The sequence below is a fragment of the Vulpes lagopus genome, chromosome 9 (genome assembly GCF_018345385.1).
Source record: "Vulpes lagopus strain Blue_001 chromosome 9, ASM1834538v1, whole genome shotgun sequence".
Classification (NCBI taxonomy): domain Eukaryota; kingdom Metazoa; phylum Chordata; class Mammalia; order Carnivora; family Canidae; genus Vulpes; species Vulpes lagopus.
In genome coordinates this window covers 75,705,850-75,720,429 of record NC_054832.1, presented here as the reverse complement: position 1 = coordinate 75,720,429, position 14,580 = coordinate 75,705,850, and the positions used below count along the sequence as shown (strand labels likewise).

The following is a 14,580-nucleotide window of genomic DNA, read 5'->3' as shown; positions in this document are numbered from 1 at the left end:
GGGGGGGCACTTGGCGGGATGAGCACTGGATGTTATGCTATATGTTGGCAAATTGAATTCCAATAAAAAAAAATTAAAAATAAATAAATATATACAGTTGACCCTTGAACAACATGGGTTTGAAGTGCACAGGCCCATTTTTATGTGAATTTTTTTACAGTTACAGCATGTAAATGTATTTTTCTTCCTTATTTTCTTAATAACATTTTCTATTCCCTAGCTTACTTTATTGTAGAATACAGTATATAATAACTATGACATGCAAATTATGTGTTGACCTACTGTTTATGTGAACAGTAAGGCTTCCTCCAGCCAATAGTAGGCTATTGGTTACGTTTTGGGGAAGTCAAAACTATACACGGATTTCCTACTTTGTGAGACGTTGGCACCCCTAACCCCCATGTTGTTAAAGGGTCAACTGTATAATCTAAATAACTAGTCCTTTCTGTAATATGTAGTTTGCAAATATTTTCCCCCTATCTGTAGCTTATTTTTTTTATCTTCTTGACAAGGTCAAAAATATTTATTTTTGCAGAGATAAGATTTTTTATTTTTGAATTCCAATTTATTGACTATTTCTTTTATGGATCGTGCTTTTGGTGTCATATCTAAGAACTCCTGACTAAGCCCTAGGTCCCCAAAATTTTCTCCTATGTTATCTTCTAAAAGTTTTGTAACTTTACATTTAAATATATGATCCATTTTGAGTTATATTGCAAGGCATGAAATAAAGCAATCTTCATTTTTTTGTCCTATGAATGTCCAATTTCTCCAGCACCATTTGTTTTTTAATGGTAAGAGACTCTGAATCTCATTCATATCCTGTGTTTAGGAACCCTCTCTCATCACTCCAGGAGGGAAAAGGGAGTCATTGTGGCCAGAGTGGAGCAGAAACTCAAGTTCCTAACCCTGTGTCTCTGACACCTGGTGGTAAATGAAAACACCTCCTTGTTACTGCTGGGTGGGGATACGGGTCCGCTGACACCCCCATCGGATATTACCCTGGATATTACAATTTACAGTCATGGAATATACACATTTGGTTATGGCACAGTATCAAATATTATGAGATTAGATAGAGATCTACATCCCACAGATTTGTATGTATTTGTTAATTTCCATTTACTTCATTATTATTTTCAAATTTCCCTTATGATTTCTACTTTGGCTTTTGGATAATTAAAAAGTATATTGTTTATTTTCTACATATTTGGGAATTTTAAGATATCTTTCTGTTTTTAATTTCTAGTTAATTTCCATTGTGATCAGAAAACAAACTCTATACAATTCCAATTATCTATTGAAATCTTTTATGGCAGCATATGTCTACCTTGATGACACTCCATGTGTACTTGAACAGGTATTCTTTTCTCTAAACAGCAACGAGATCAAATTGATTGATAATACTGATTACATTTTCTATATCTCTACTGACTTTCCACCTATTTATTGTGTCAATTACTGAGAGAAATAAATCTTCAAGTATAATGTGGGAAAAAAAATGTGTATAAAATGAATTTTAACTCATCACAAGACAGCATCAGTTGAATGAAAAGGCAACAGAAAGGCAGGAGATAATTTTAACATTTAAGCACATGGCTTTATAAAGATCATATAAAGACAATTAAAATCAATTACAAAAGGATTAGCAACTCAATTAAGAATAAGAAACTAGAAGAATAACTTCACAAAAAGTATATGCAAAGTCTCATAAGTGGAAACGTGCTCATCCTTATTAATATAAACTAAGTTACAATGGCCTAAAAGTACACACAGATCAGAATGAATACAATTAAAAGCACCAAGAAAACCAAGTATCAGTGAGTTTGTTGAGCAAGTAGAACAATCATACACTGATGGGAATATAAACAGATATAACCACTTCAAACATTAGCAGCATGTAAAGTTAAGAAGAGGCATACCCAACAGAATGCAAAAGGTGCACTAAACAACTGCAAAGATATTCACAGCAGCTTTACCCACAATAGTCTATAATCAGAAACAATATCTATCAACATAGTTAAGTGAACCATGGCATAGTCATACACGGAAACCATGTTGCAATGAATGTAAACCATTAATTCATGCAATTCCATGAACGAATCTCAGGAACATAATGTTAAATAAAAGAGGCCAGATACAAAAGAAAACAATGATTCCATCTATTCAAAGTTCTAAAGAGGCAAACTAATTCATGGTTTTAAAGTCAGGATATTGGTTGATTTTATGGAAGAGGGGTGATGAAGAGGGATGAGAAAGAATGGGAGAAAGCATTAAGTAGGGCTTCTAGGGTGATAACATATTTTAGAATTTCACTTTGTGAAAATGTGCCACAAATAAATGTACAATTATGATTTGTACATTTTCTAATATGTATATCTCACTAAATAAAAATTATTAATTTCTCTAATGATGATATCTGAATCCAAGGTCACATACCACAATTGGGGTGACCAAATGTGAACTTTGGCAATGTGACTTTAGAAGACCAGACTCCTGCCACTGCTACAGGGCCTCTAATTCCTCATAAAATGCACTGTCTGACATGATCACTGTTTTCATTATTGTAGCCTTTCCCCATGTTTTAAAATCTGAAGAATATTAACCCCTCTACCTTCCATTCTTCTTTTTTTTTTTTTTTTAATTTATTTATTTATTTATGATAGTCACAGAGAGAGAGAGAGGCAGAGACACAGGCAGAGGGAGAAGCAGGCTCCATGCACCGGGAGCCTGACGTGGGACTCAATCCCGGGTCTCCAGGATCGCGCCCTGGGCCAAAGGCAGGTGCCAAACCGCTGCGCCACCCAGGGATCCCCTCCATTCTTCTTCTTCTTATCTTTCTTAACTATTCCTGAACACTGATGCTTCCCCATAAACTTTTTTTTACTTCCCCATAAACTTAAAGTCCATTTTATCTAAAACAAACTAAACAAAAAAAAACTCAAAAGTTCCTCCTCAATCTCCAAAGCAAAAATTCCTTTTTCCCCCATGCCAATGCTTTTCATGGCAACTTTCAATGCAATTCATTAAGTTCATGAATATATTAAGATTACCACTGTGAATATTAAGAATATATTAAGGATCTTATTATTAGGTTTAGAGGTAGAATTTAGTGATTCACCAGTTGCATATAACATCCAGTGGACAACGTTACTTCAAGTGCCGCCTTAATGCCAATTACCCCACTCCCTACCCCGTCCAGCAACCCTGTTTCCTAGAGTTCAGCATCTTAATCTTACGGTTTGCCTCCCTCTCAACTTTCGTCTTCTTTTTCCTTCCCTTCCTCTAGTTTTATCTGTTTTTCCTTAAATTCTACATGAGTGAAATTCATATAGTATTTGTCTTTCTCTGACTGATTTCACTTAGCATAATAATACCCTCTAGTTCCATCCATGTGATTTCAAATAGCAGGATTTCATTCTTTTTCATGGCCAAGTAATACTCCATTTTATGTAACTATATATGTATGCACATACACATCTTTATCTATTCATCTGTTGATGTACATATGGGCTCTTTCCATAGTTTGGCTATTGTGGACCTTGCTGCTATAAACACTGGGGTGCATGTGCCCCTTCAAATCACTACATTTGTATCCTTTGGATAAATACCTAGTAATACAATTGCCAGTCACACAGCAGTTCTATTTTTAATTTTAAGGAACCCCTACACTGTTTTATAGTTTAAGAATATGTTTTTTCATTGGCTTATAACTTATGTTTTTGAACAGAATTTTATATATTTCTTGTTAATACTTAGATTGTAATATATTTTCCATTTCCATTCCAAAGCAAGCTCCAGTATGGAGAAATGTGAATGTTTATATATTTATCACATATCCAACCACCTTACCAAAATTATTTCTGAAAGATCTTTATTAAATCTTCATGATATTCCAAATATACAGCCATATCATCTAAAATGGATGTTTTTCACTTCTTTTCCATTAATTTTGCCACTCACTTCACTTTCATTTTATTTTAGTACGTTTTTTAGAAGTTCCAAAGAATACTGAGTAGACAGGATTCTGATTGATGCAAAAATGGCTCTAATGTTTTGTTGATTATCTTTTCTATTTGGTCAATCTGTATTTTATTTTGTTTCCTTGTAGAGTAATGTTACTTATTAAGAATAGCTGCTAATGGGATCCCTGGGTGGCGCAGCGGTTTGGCGCCTGCCTTTGGCCCAGGGCGCGATCCTGGAGACCCGGGATTGAATCCCACATTGGGCTCCCGGTGCATGGAGCCTGATTCTCCCTCTGCCTGTGTCTCTGCCTCTCTCTCTGTCTGTGACTATCATTTAAAAAAAAAAAAAAAAAAGAATAGCTGCTAAATTTTAACATATGCTTCTTCTGGATAATATTAATATGACTAGGTTTTCTCCTATAAATATTCATGATTGAAGCAACTAATTATTATATTAATACATTTCCAAGTATTGAGCCACCCATTCTTATAATATATCCTTTTTGCTAATATATTACTCTTTTAATACTCTCCTGGTATTATCTGTAAGAAGAAATGAATATATATTACGTATTTTCAAGTTATAAAATATTAAATCTAGCCCATAAAGAGACATAATCAAAAATCTCTCATTTTAAATTATTATAAATATACATGGAAATTATTGTTTGAACCCATTTTTAAGTGTATGATTCAGAAGCATTAGGTTATTCTTATTGCTGTGCAACCATTACCACCATCCATCTCCAGAATTTTTTCATCATCCCAAAGTGAAACTGTATCCAATACACAATTAATTCAACTCTCTCCTCACCACCCAGCCTTGAGTGAGTATTCTTCTATTTTCTTTCTCTATAAATATGACTCTTCTAGGTACCTTATATAATTGAGATTGCACAATATTTGTCCTCAAGGTTCATCCATATTGTAGTTCACATCAGTGTTCTTCCTGACAAGGTTAAATAATGTCCCATTGTATGTACACACCACATTCTGTTTATCAATTCACCTACCGATGGACATTTGGGGTTGTTTCTACCATTTGGCTGTAGGATATAATTCTGCTATGAACACTGGTGTACATAATTATGTTTTATTAAGTTTTCCTGTAATTATTACCATTTAGCCTATGTTGGTAGGCAAATACAGATCTGACTTCTTTTTCTCACAAATTAAATCTTTTATTATAAATTTAACTTTGTTCTGTTTAATGCTTTAACATCAAGTTTATCAAAAATGAATACTGCCATTTAAAATTTTGGTACATTTAACCTACCAGTTCTGTGCATTTCTTTTTATACTTTTTAAAAAAATATTTTCTTTATTTATTCATGAGAGACATAGGCAGAGGAAGAAGCAAGCTCCGTGCAGGGAGCCCAATGTGGGATTTGATCCTGGGACTCCAGGATCACACCCTAAGCCAAAGGCAGATGCTCAAACGCTGAGCCACCCCCCAGGCATCCCTCTTTTTATATTTTAGCAAACTGTTTTAACTGTATGTCTTGTGATGAAATAGTTTTTTTTTTTTCTCACTTCATAAAACTTTTCTTCTTCTAAGAGAGAAGTTGGCTACATCAATTAACAAGTGACACACTGGATTGTATTAATCTAATTATTTTTAGTATTGTTTCTATTACATCCTTTTTAGTTTTGTTAGATTAATAAATTATTCATTCCTTGTTCCTCTGTATTACTCTTGATGCCCTCTGTTTCCTATTTCTGTCTTGATCTTTGCCTGCAAGAACCTTTAAAGTCTTTAACTTAAATTGTGTCATTAGATATTGCTAGAACTATTTCTAGATTAATCCTTTCTCATTTCATCTATTTAACTTAAAAGTTTTGTAATACAATCAATTTTGATATGCCTTTGTTTAATCTAGTTTTACTTGTTCTTTCGACTTCATTCTAATCACTTAAAAATTACATATCCTATTTGATTATCCTTTAATTTTTGGTAATATCACATTTTTCTATTAGCATGTATTACCTATATTTTCACCCAAATAAAAATTATTACTTTTTAAATGGTATACAAATGTGTAGGCTAAAGTATAAATAGCTTATTTGAACATCAATATTCTTGTTTTTTCAGTTAAAAAACTAAAGGACTGTATTATATACATTTGTTTACAGAATTTGTTTTTAAAAAGTAATTCTGCTATTACAAAAACATTTCTAGACTGATGCTTATGTTCTAGAAAGATGAGGTTATTCTTTTTACGTTGCGTCCTATGTGAAAAAAATGATAGTTTCATACATGTACATACTACACTAAAACAAACTGCTGATTTACTAAAAGCAATGTAATTATTTTGTTAATTTGCTTATTTTTATAAATGGTAAATACTGTTATTAGGTTCTAAAAGATAACATTTTTTCATCTCAAAGTAAAGTAAATGTGTCTTACTAATGATAACTTAGAGCCAGTATTACATTATTAGGTATGGGTAACTCAAAAAGTAAAACCAAAGGACTATGAAACAATCCATGGACATTGCAGAAAGCAATATAAGAGGTATATATTGGAAAGAAACTTTGTTCTCCTCTAGGACCTAAATATAAATATGAATTAAAGAATCACATTTTTTTTTTTTTTAAAGAATCACATTTTTAAGAGTTATGTAAGCTCCCTTTGTTTCAGTCTACTCTAACACAGGTAATTTTATTGATTATAGTAATGTTCAGAAGTCATGAACTGTGTATCATCATTTAGAAAAAAGCTGATCAGATTTAAAACAGCTTTTCCACTCTAAGATCTTGTAACTCTTTGCAAATGCAGGATTAACTAATAATGTAGGAGTATAAAATTTAAAAACCAGACATATTAACTAGCAAAATATTTCCCCCACAACTTTGTGTTTTGCATGCTTCCTCTGTAATTCAGACCACTCTGCTAGCTACTTATTTATCTGAGTAGAGTTGATGCACAATGTTATATTAGTTTCAGGTGTACAAGATTTGTGATACAACAACTCTATACTTTAGGCTATGCTTACCACAAGTGTAGTTATCATCTGTCACCATACAATTCTATTACAGTATTACTGACTATATTCTTTGTGCTGTATCTTTTATTCTCATTTATTCATTCTGTAACTGGAGGCCCATATCTCCCATTCTCCTTCACCCATCCCCTAACTCCTGTCCCCTGTGACAACCATCCCTTTGTTCCCTATGCTATTTAGATTTGAATGCTATTAGAAATTATTGATTTATTAGACCATTCATCGGTGCCTTAAAAAGGCTAACACTTCATGAAAATATTACCAAGTATATGAATAAGACATCATTTTGTCAAGTAACTAATTTTCAATTTTTTTTTAATTATACTAGATGTAAGCATAATAATTTCAAAAAACAATTATTTTTATCTTACCACTGCAAGTTGTGTCCTTGAAGCAACTGTGTGAAAAACTGCAGGCATCATAAGAGACTCTTCAACTTTTATTTCCATGTCATTTTCTGTTGAAAAGGTAGTTTTCGGAATAGCAGGTGGACGATCACATAAGATCATTTCTTTGTTAAAAAGAAAAATTGGATTTGTGTCCTACAGAAATAAAAAAGTAAAAGAAACTGAAGTAAAATGTTATAAACACTGAACATGCACACTCCCTTCAATATATGAAGCAGATAAACCTTACTTTTGAATGTTGAGTTCCCAGTTCCCTATGTAATGTGGAGTTGAAGCATGTTTCTGCAAAAGGGTTCATGGACACATACCGTCCCAGCACTGTAGGTGCACACTCTTCGATCTGCAGCCATGCATTCTCCTCCATTTACCACCAGCACCTGATGCTGAATCGCAATCTTGTATTTGCTATGAATGGCATGCTTGAGGTCTGCCACACTTTAAAAGGGGTTGGGGTAGAAGGCAAAAAGTCAGTTATACATAACTTCCCAATGAAAACTTTTTTATCATCAAAGTAGCACTGTGTAAAAATATTTGATATTAATTTCACTCTAAAAATTTCCCCCCAAACAGTATTAAAATATACTTCTTGTTTCTGGAATCAGATTCCATAATCAACTGGCTGATCTTAGGTGAATAAATTACGCATGTGGCACATCTAAATATGAGTCTATAAAATACAGGCAGTAGACATATTTATTTCTGTGCTCTTTATATAACACAGCAAAGGAATATGCTCAAATTAGCATCAGGTCTGTTAAAATCCTCAGAACACAGATGTCTGTTAAAATCCCAACATCACATTACACAAACTACATTAAGTATAAACTATGAAATTGCTTCCTCTCCCTATCCTTCAGAAAATCATTCCTTTACAGGTAAAATTGTATTTTATAAAAACCAGAACTTAAAAAAAAATAATTTCAAATTCCATTTTTAAAGCTAGCTAAGAATATTAATTCCACAAGATACTTATATTTCCACTGTTAGATTTATTTATTCTGTATTGCTAGCATGTCTTTGCTATGAGGGCCACCACCAAAATACAAGCAGGAATAGTTGTTACTATTTTCTTCCTTGCTGTTTGGCCTCAAAATATATCCTCCCTCCCCCTGACAATTCTCCCCACCTTTCACAAATATAAGAGGATGGGCATTCATTGATTGAATACTGGAATCCCCTGAAAAGTTGGAGAATTATTAGATTATGAGTCCTACTAAACTACTAGCTTGGTTAAAAATATTAAACTGATTTTCTTCCTGCATCAACAAACAAAAATACTACTGAATTTATTCATACAAGGGAATAAAAACAAATCACCAAAATACAAGAGACTGGACACATGCTGCTTTATATTGCTAGCAATAACTTCCTTAGCAAGGTCCTGGAAATTTAGAAGAGCAATTAGCTTTGAAAACTTCTATTTGATAGTTTTAATTTGAAATCAGTTTGTTTGTTTATTGCAAATAATACATTCACACAAACAGAACAAAGCACAACTTTATGAATTTTTAACTTTTAGCGTTTCAGTGAAAGATGACAACTATATACATATTATGCTGAGATAGAATTTAAGATATTGCTACTCTTATTTAAGAAAGAAATAGTTTTTTTTCCAAATAAAGTAGTTTAACGTTTTGCATACAGAAATGCAAAAGTGATGAGATTAAATGAAATACAGCTTACGTTTGCACTGTAAGTTCAGTGTCAAATGTCAGGGTAGTTCCAGTGTTAACCAGAAATACATATAACTTCATGATGATTTCTCTGAATTCTGTGAGCGTCTACCTCACACTCTGATCTGGTTACTAAATGAAACAGACAAGGAAAATGGTCAGTTTTACAAACACAACTACACTGTTCTCTAGATTAAAAAAATTTAATGAAGAGGTCAGCAATTAGAAAATTATGTGTACATTTCATACTGTCTTCATGTACCCTTCTACATTAATAATTAAAAATCTGATCAAAGATTCTTCCTAACTCACAAAGTTCTTCCCTGCTTCTCTGTATCACAGGAAACTGTCTTAAGGTTAAATTTACTAATAGCAAATAAGAGCAGCCACTACTTGCAAGTTAGGGGAAATGAGTTAGTTCTTCCACCAGCTGCCTCTTAATCTCAAGTCTCCCTCTACACTCAGTTAGAAATGCTCCATAAAAACTGTGACCCTAACAGTTAAATCATCTAGTTGCACAGTTGAAAATGACAGGTCCAGAAATTAGAATATTTAAAACAACTGTGTGTTTAAGAAGCTGTACAAGTCAAAACTTCATATATAAAATAAACCTCCTCAGGGTGCCTGGGTGGTTCAGTCAGATGAGGGGCTGACTCTCCATTTTGGCTGAGGTGATGATCTCAGGGTTGTGAGATCAACGCTTGAGACAGGCTCCATGCTCAGTGGGGTGTCTGCTTGAAATTCTCTCAAGCTCTGTCTATGCCCTTCCCCCACCTAACTCCTCATGTGTACACATACTCTAAAAAATTAATAAATCTTCGAAAAATAAAATAAACTTCCCCATCTATAAGAAGGGGCAGGTTTCAAATCTAGCAATTTATTTTTTTTATAATTAGAGGTAAAAATCTCCCAAATTAATGGAAGTGATGAGAAACAATAAACTAACAGATAATAGAATATATCTTTCTTTATATTCTTTCCAGTGAGCTTCAGAGTAAAATGATCAGGGAAGAAAGAAAAAAATACAGTCTTAAAATTAAAGTTTCCAAAATTATTCTTTAAATGAGTTATATGAAAAACTTATGAATTTAGGAACTGTGACTTACCGTCAGGCACTGTGAAAAGGACTACCACTTTTCTTAAGAAGCAGATTAAAACTGGTTTATGTTTGCTTTGCTTGATATTGGCAACTGAATGGCATTACTGGTTAAACTCAGTAAACTGGAAAAGAAAAAAAATTCTGGGTTATCCTAGAGAGAAATAATTCAGTATGCAACAACATATAGTTATTGTTTTGTTTAAAAATTCCCATCTTCAGATAATAGAAAGACTAATTTCTATTAATCTCTCTTCCTATCTGTACATTCACTAAAACCGTAAAAGTATAACTCTGACCTATAACACTCCATTAAAAGACACAAAAGTATCTAAAAAACTCTCCAAAACTACCAAATTGTGCAGCTATTTCTTAGGTGCAGAATTATATATTTATATATTTAAAATATAATGGTAAAAATGAGCCTGGCTGTAGTCTGACTGCCACAGGGTTTAATTCTGGCCTCATTATACTCATAAATGATCCTGGGAAACTTCCTTAATGGTCTTGATTTCTTGTTTTGTAAAATGAATACAAAATGGTGCCTGTAGCAGGCAACCTCTAAAATAGCCCCTCCACCTCTGGGTATCCATATTCCAGTGACATTCCTACCCCTACTGGTATGGGCAGAGCCCATGATCTGTCTCTGAGGTTAATGACATGTCACATGACTGCTACTCAAGATTATAACTTCCATCATGCCAGCTGACTTCTTCCCTTGCCAGCTTTGATGGAAGTAATAAGCTGCCATGGAGAAGCCCATGTGGCGAGAAACTTAAGTTAGCCTCAGTGGGAAGCTGACAGTCTGAGTCTGACAAGCTGCAAGGAACTTCATCTTGACAACCACCACTGAGCTTGGAAGCAAATCACTCCTTGGTTGAACACCAGAAAAGATTCCAGTCCCGGCAAACACCTTTCACTGCAATCTTCTGAGAGACCTCGATGCAGAGGACCCAGCCAACCTATATCCAGAAAATGTGACCTAAAACATTTCTTACTCAGCAAAAGATAATTAATATAGTTTCCTACATTATAGGGATATTATGAGAATTAAGGGAGAAAAAGTATGAAAAAAAAATTCAACGTATTAGCCTGGTACTTGGCAGGGAATAAGAATTTAGCACTCCTTCTTGGGCTCTTTTTCCTCTGCCAACTCTCCAATGTTTGGGTGGGACTGCACCACCATCTCCAAGTCCAAGAGTACACTTTATCTTACAAGTTAAAAGGAGTTCTTCTGTTTTCTGAAGGATTAGGTAGCTAAAAGTATGGTGACTCAAACGGAAAGAGTATTGGCAGCAGAGATCATTCATTCATCCAAACAGAACAAACACTTACTGAGCTTATGTGTCAGAACTGTGTATTTAGTGAACAAAATAGACATGATCTTTCCCCTGATAGAGATCACAGTCTTGAAGAAAAAGAAACAAGAAGAAAGTAAACATGCTATAAGTTGCAATAAATGCAAAGAAAGAGGATTGGGTAGCAAGAAAGACCTACTTTAGATTTGGGTGATCAAAGTAGGCCTCCATGTGGGTTACATTTAAATAAGGTCATAGGAAGGACAACAAGCCTGTTCTATAAAGGTGGATAAAGCAATACAAAAAAATACATTTGTGAATCTCAATATAAAATCTTTATAATAATCATTATAAGTTTTTTACTTCTGTTTCCTTTTAAATACTATTTACCTTGTTTTGGTATAACTTCACACTTAGAAAAAAGTTACAGAAATAGTACCAAAAGCTCCTTTGCACCCTTTACCCAGTGTTATCAACAACATATACTGTGCTCCATTTGCTTTATCATTTGGGCCACTTCATCCTACATATTTGATTTCTCTTTCTCTATATATATACATATATACCACACATTAAGATATATTCTTTCTGAGCTGAGAGCAATCTGCAGACAGAATGTCTCATCCATAAATACTTCAAGATGTATCCTAACAGGATTTTCTCTACATGATCAAAGTAAATTCATCAAATCATGAAATTTAACATAGATCCATATTATTATCTAATCCATAGTTTCATACTCCAATTATTGCCAGCAATATGCTTTACAGTCTTCCCTCCTCAATCTAGGATCCAATTCAGGATAATATATTGTGTTTAACTGTAAAATCTATTTAATCTCTTTCAATCTGGAACACTCTTATCTTTTTCTTTTCTTGAGCTAGGTACAATATTGCTCTCAATATCATAGGCTTCAGAAATTATTGTAAAGATGGACTCAGTGTCATTCCTTTGTTCCATAATACTTACAGTAAATGAAGGAAACTCTGTTAAATGTAGCAGCTACTATGTGCCTTACAAAAACACCAAACTTTTCACCTGGTGTCCACCCTAACAAATATCTCAACCTAAAAACCACAATCATTAACAATGCTTACATAAACAGCTACCCAAACAAACTTTCTTTGAAAATTAGTCTGTATGTACAATTCATGAATAATGTAAAACGAGTTCACAGACAGTTCTGATTGCTGTGGCTCTAGAACTTAGGCTATAATTTTACTCTACTATATAGGCACACTTGACACTGTCATTTAAGTAATTTATTTTTTTTCTTTTTCATTTAGCTCATTTCTAACAGTTCCTAAGTGATATTAATGACAGCATCATTTTGAGAAGGACCTCCTGACTTATCCTGATGTAACATCCCATGTTTTCATCCATTACCTTTGAAGCCAAAGCACTGGCAACTTTTTTTTTTTTAATTCATGAGAAAGAGAGAGAGGCAGAGACACAGGCAGAGAGAGAAGCAGGCTCCATGCAGGGAGCCCAACGTGGGACTCGATCCTGGGTCTCCAGAATCAGGCCCTGGGCCGAAGGCAGCGCTAAACCGCTGAGCCACCTGGGCTGCCCAGCTCTGGCAACTTTAAGCAGAAGCCTCCCTCTGAATCTTCACTCTATATCCTATTTATTGTCATTTACCACCCAGGGCCTGTGTTAAAATAACATGAGAAAAATATAACTCGTAAAGTGAGTCATCATTGCCCCATGGGTCTTACAAGCTCTGGTGGTCTTTGAGTAAATGTCAGCCAACAGCATTCCTAAAATTTGCATGGAACCACAAAACACCCAGAAGAGCCAAAGCAATCTTGAAAAAGAATAAAACCGGAGGTATCACAATGCCAGTTATCAAGATATACTCAAAAGCTGTAGTAATCAAAATAGTATGGTACTGGCACAAAAACAGACACACAGATCAATAGAGTAGAATAGAGAGCTCAGAAATAAACCCAAGATTATATGATCAATTAATCTTTCACAAGAGGTTAAGAATATGCAATGGGAAAAAGTTTCTTCAACAAATGCTGCTGGAAAAACAGGATAGCTGCATGCAAAAGAATGAAACTGGACCACTTTCTCATACCATACACAAAAATAAACTCAAATGGATTAAGACCTAAATGTGAAATCTGAAACCATAAAAATCCTAGAAGAGAGTACAGGCATTTCTCTGACATCAGCTATAGCAACTTTCCTCTAGGTCTGTCCACTGCAGAAAGGCAAACAAAAGCAAAAATAAAGTAATGGGACTACGCCAAAATAAAAGCTTCTGCACAGCAAAGTAAACAATCAACAAAACTAAAAGACAACTTACAGAATTGGTGAAGATATTTCAACTGATATATATGTGATTAATATCCAAAATATATAAAGAACTTCCACAACTCCACACCAAAAAACCCCCAAATAATCCAATTAAAAATGAGCAGAAGATGGGCGCCTGGGTGGCTCATTAGGTTAAGTGTGTACCTTCGGTTCAGGTCATGATCTCTAGGTTCTGGGACTAAGCCCCATGTTGGGCTTCCTGCTCAGCAGTGAGTCTGCTTCTCTCTCTCTCTCTCTCTCTCTCTCTCTCTCTCTCTCTCCCCCCCCCCCTCTGCCCCTCCTCCCTGCTCATCTCTCTCTCTCTCTCTCTCTCTCCTAATAAATATCTAAAATAAAAAGAGAGAAGACATGATCAGACACTTTTTCAAAGAGACAGGAATGACCAACAGACAAATGAAAACATGCTCATTATCACTCATTATTGGGAAAATGCAAATCAAAATCACAATGAGATATTAACTCATACCTGTCAAATTGGCTAAAATGAACACAAGAAACAACAAAAATTGCCAAGAATGTGGAGAAAAAGGAACCCCCATGTACAGTTAGTGGGGATGCAAACTAGTGCAGCTACTGTGGAAAACAGCATGGAGGGAAAAAATTAAAAATAAAAATTACCATATGATCCAGTAATTCCACTACTGGGTATTTACCCAAAGAATACAAAAACACTAATTCAAAAAGATATATGTGCCCCTATGTTTACTGTAGCATTATTTATAATAGCCAAGATATGGAAGCAACCTAGGTTCCACTGAAAAATGAGGGGCTGTACACACACACACACACACACACACACACACACACACAG

General features: G+C 34.3%; 1 protein-coding gene across 2 annotated transcripts in view; it reads right to left on the bottom strand.

Moving 5' to 3' along the window:
• RB1CC1 (RB1 inducible coiled-coil 1) overlaps nucleotides 1-14,580 on the bottom strand; it is a 98,303-nt gene that overhangs the window by 62,237 nt on the left and 21,486 nt on the right. For both annotated transcript variants that reach the window (XM_041768476.1, XM_041768477.1), the window contains exons 2-5: nucleotides 10,157-10,271; nucleotides 9,061-9,182; nucleotides 7,686-7,812; nucleotides 7,342-7,512 (exon numbers count right to left, since the gene is read on the bottom strand). In XM_041768476.1, the coding sequence (XP_041624410.1) occupies nucleotides 7,342-7,512; nucleotides 7,686-7,812; nucleotides 9,061-9,131 (369 nt within the window). In that variant the 5' untranslated portion in view covers nucleotides 9,132-9,182; nucleotides 10,157-10,271. The remainder of the gene's footprint in view (nucleotides 1-7,341; nucleotides 7,513-7,685; nucleotides 7,813-9,060; nucleotides 9,183-10,156; nucleotides 10,272-14,580) is intronic.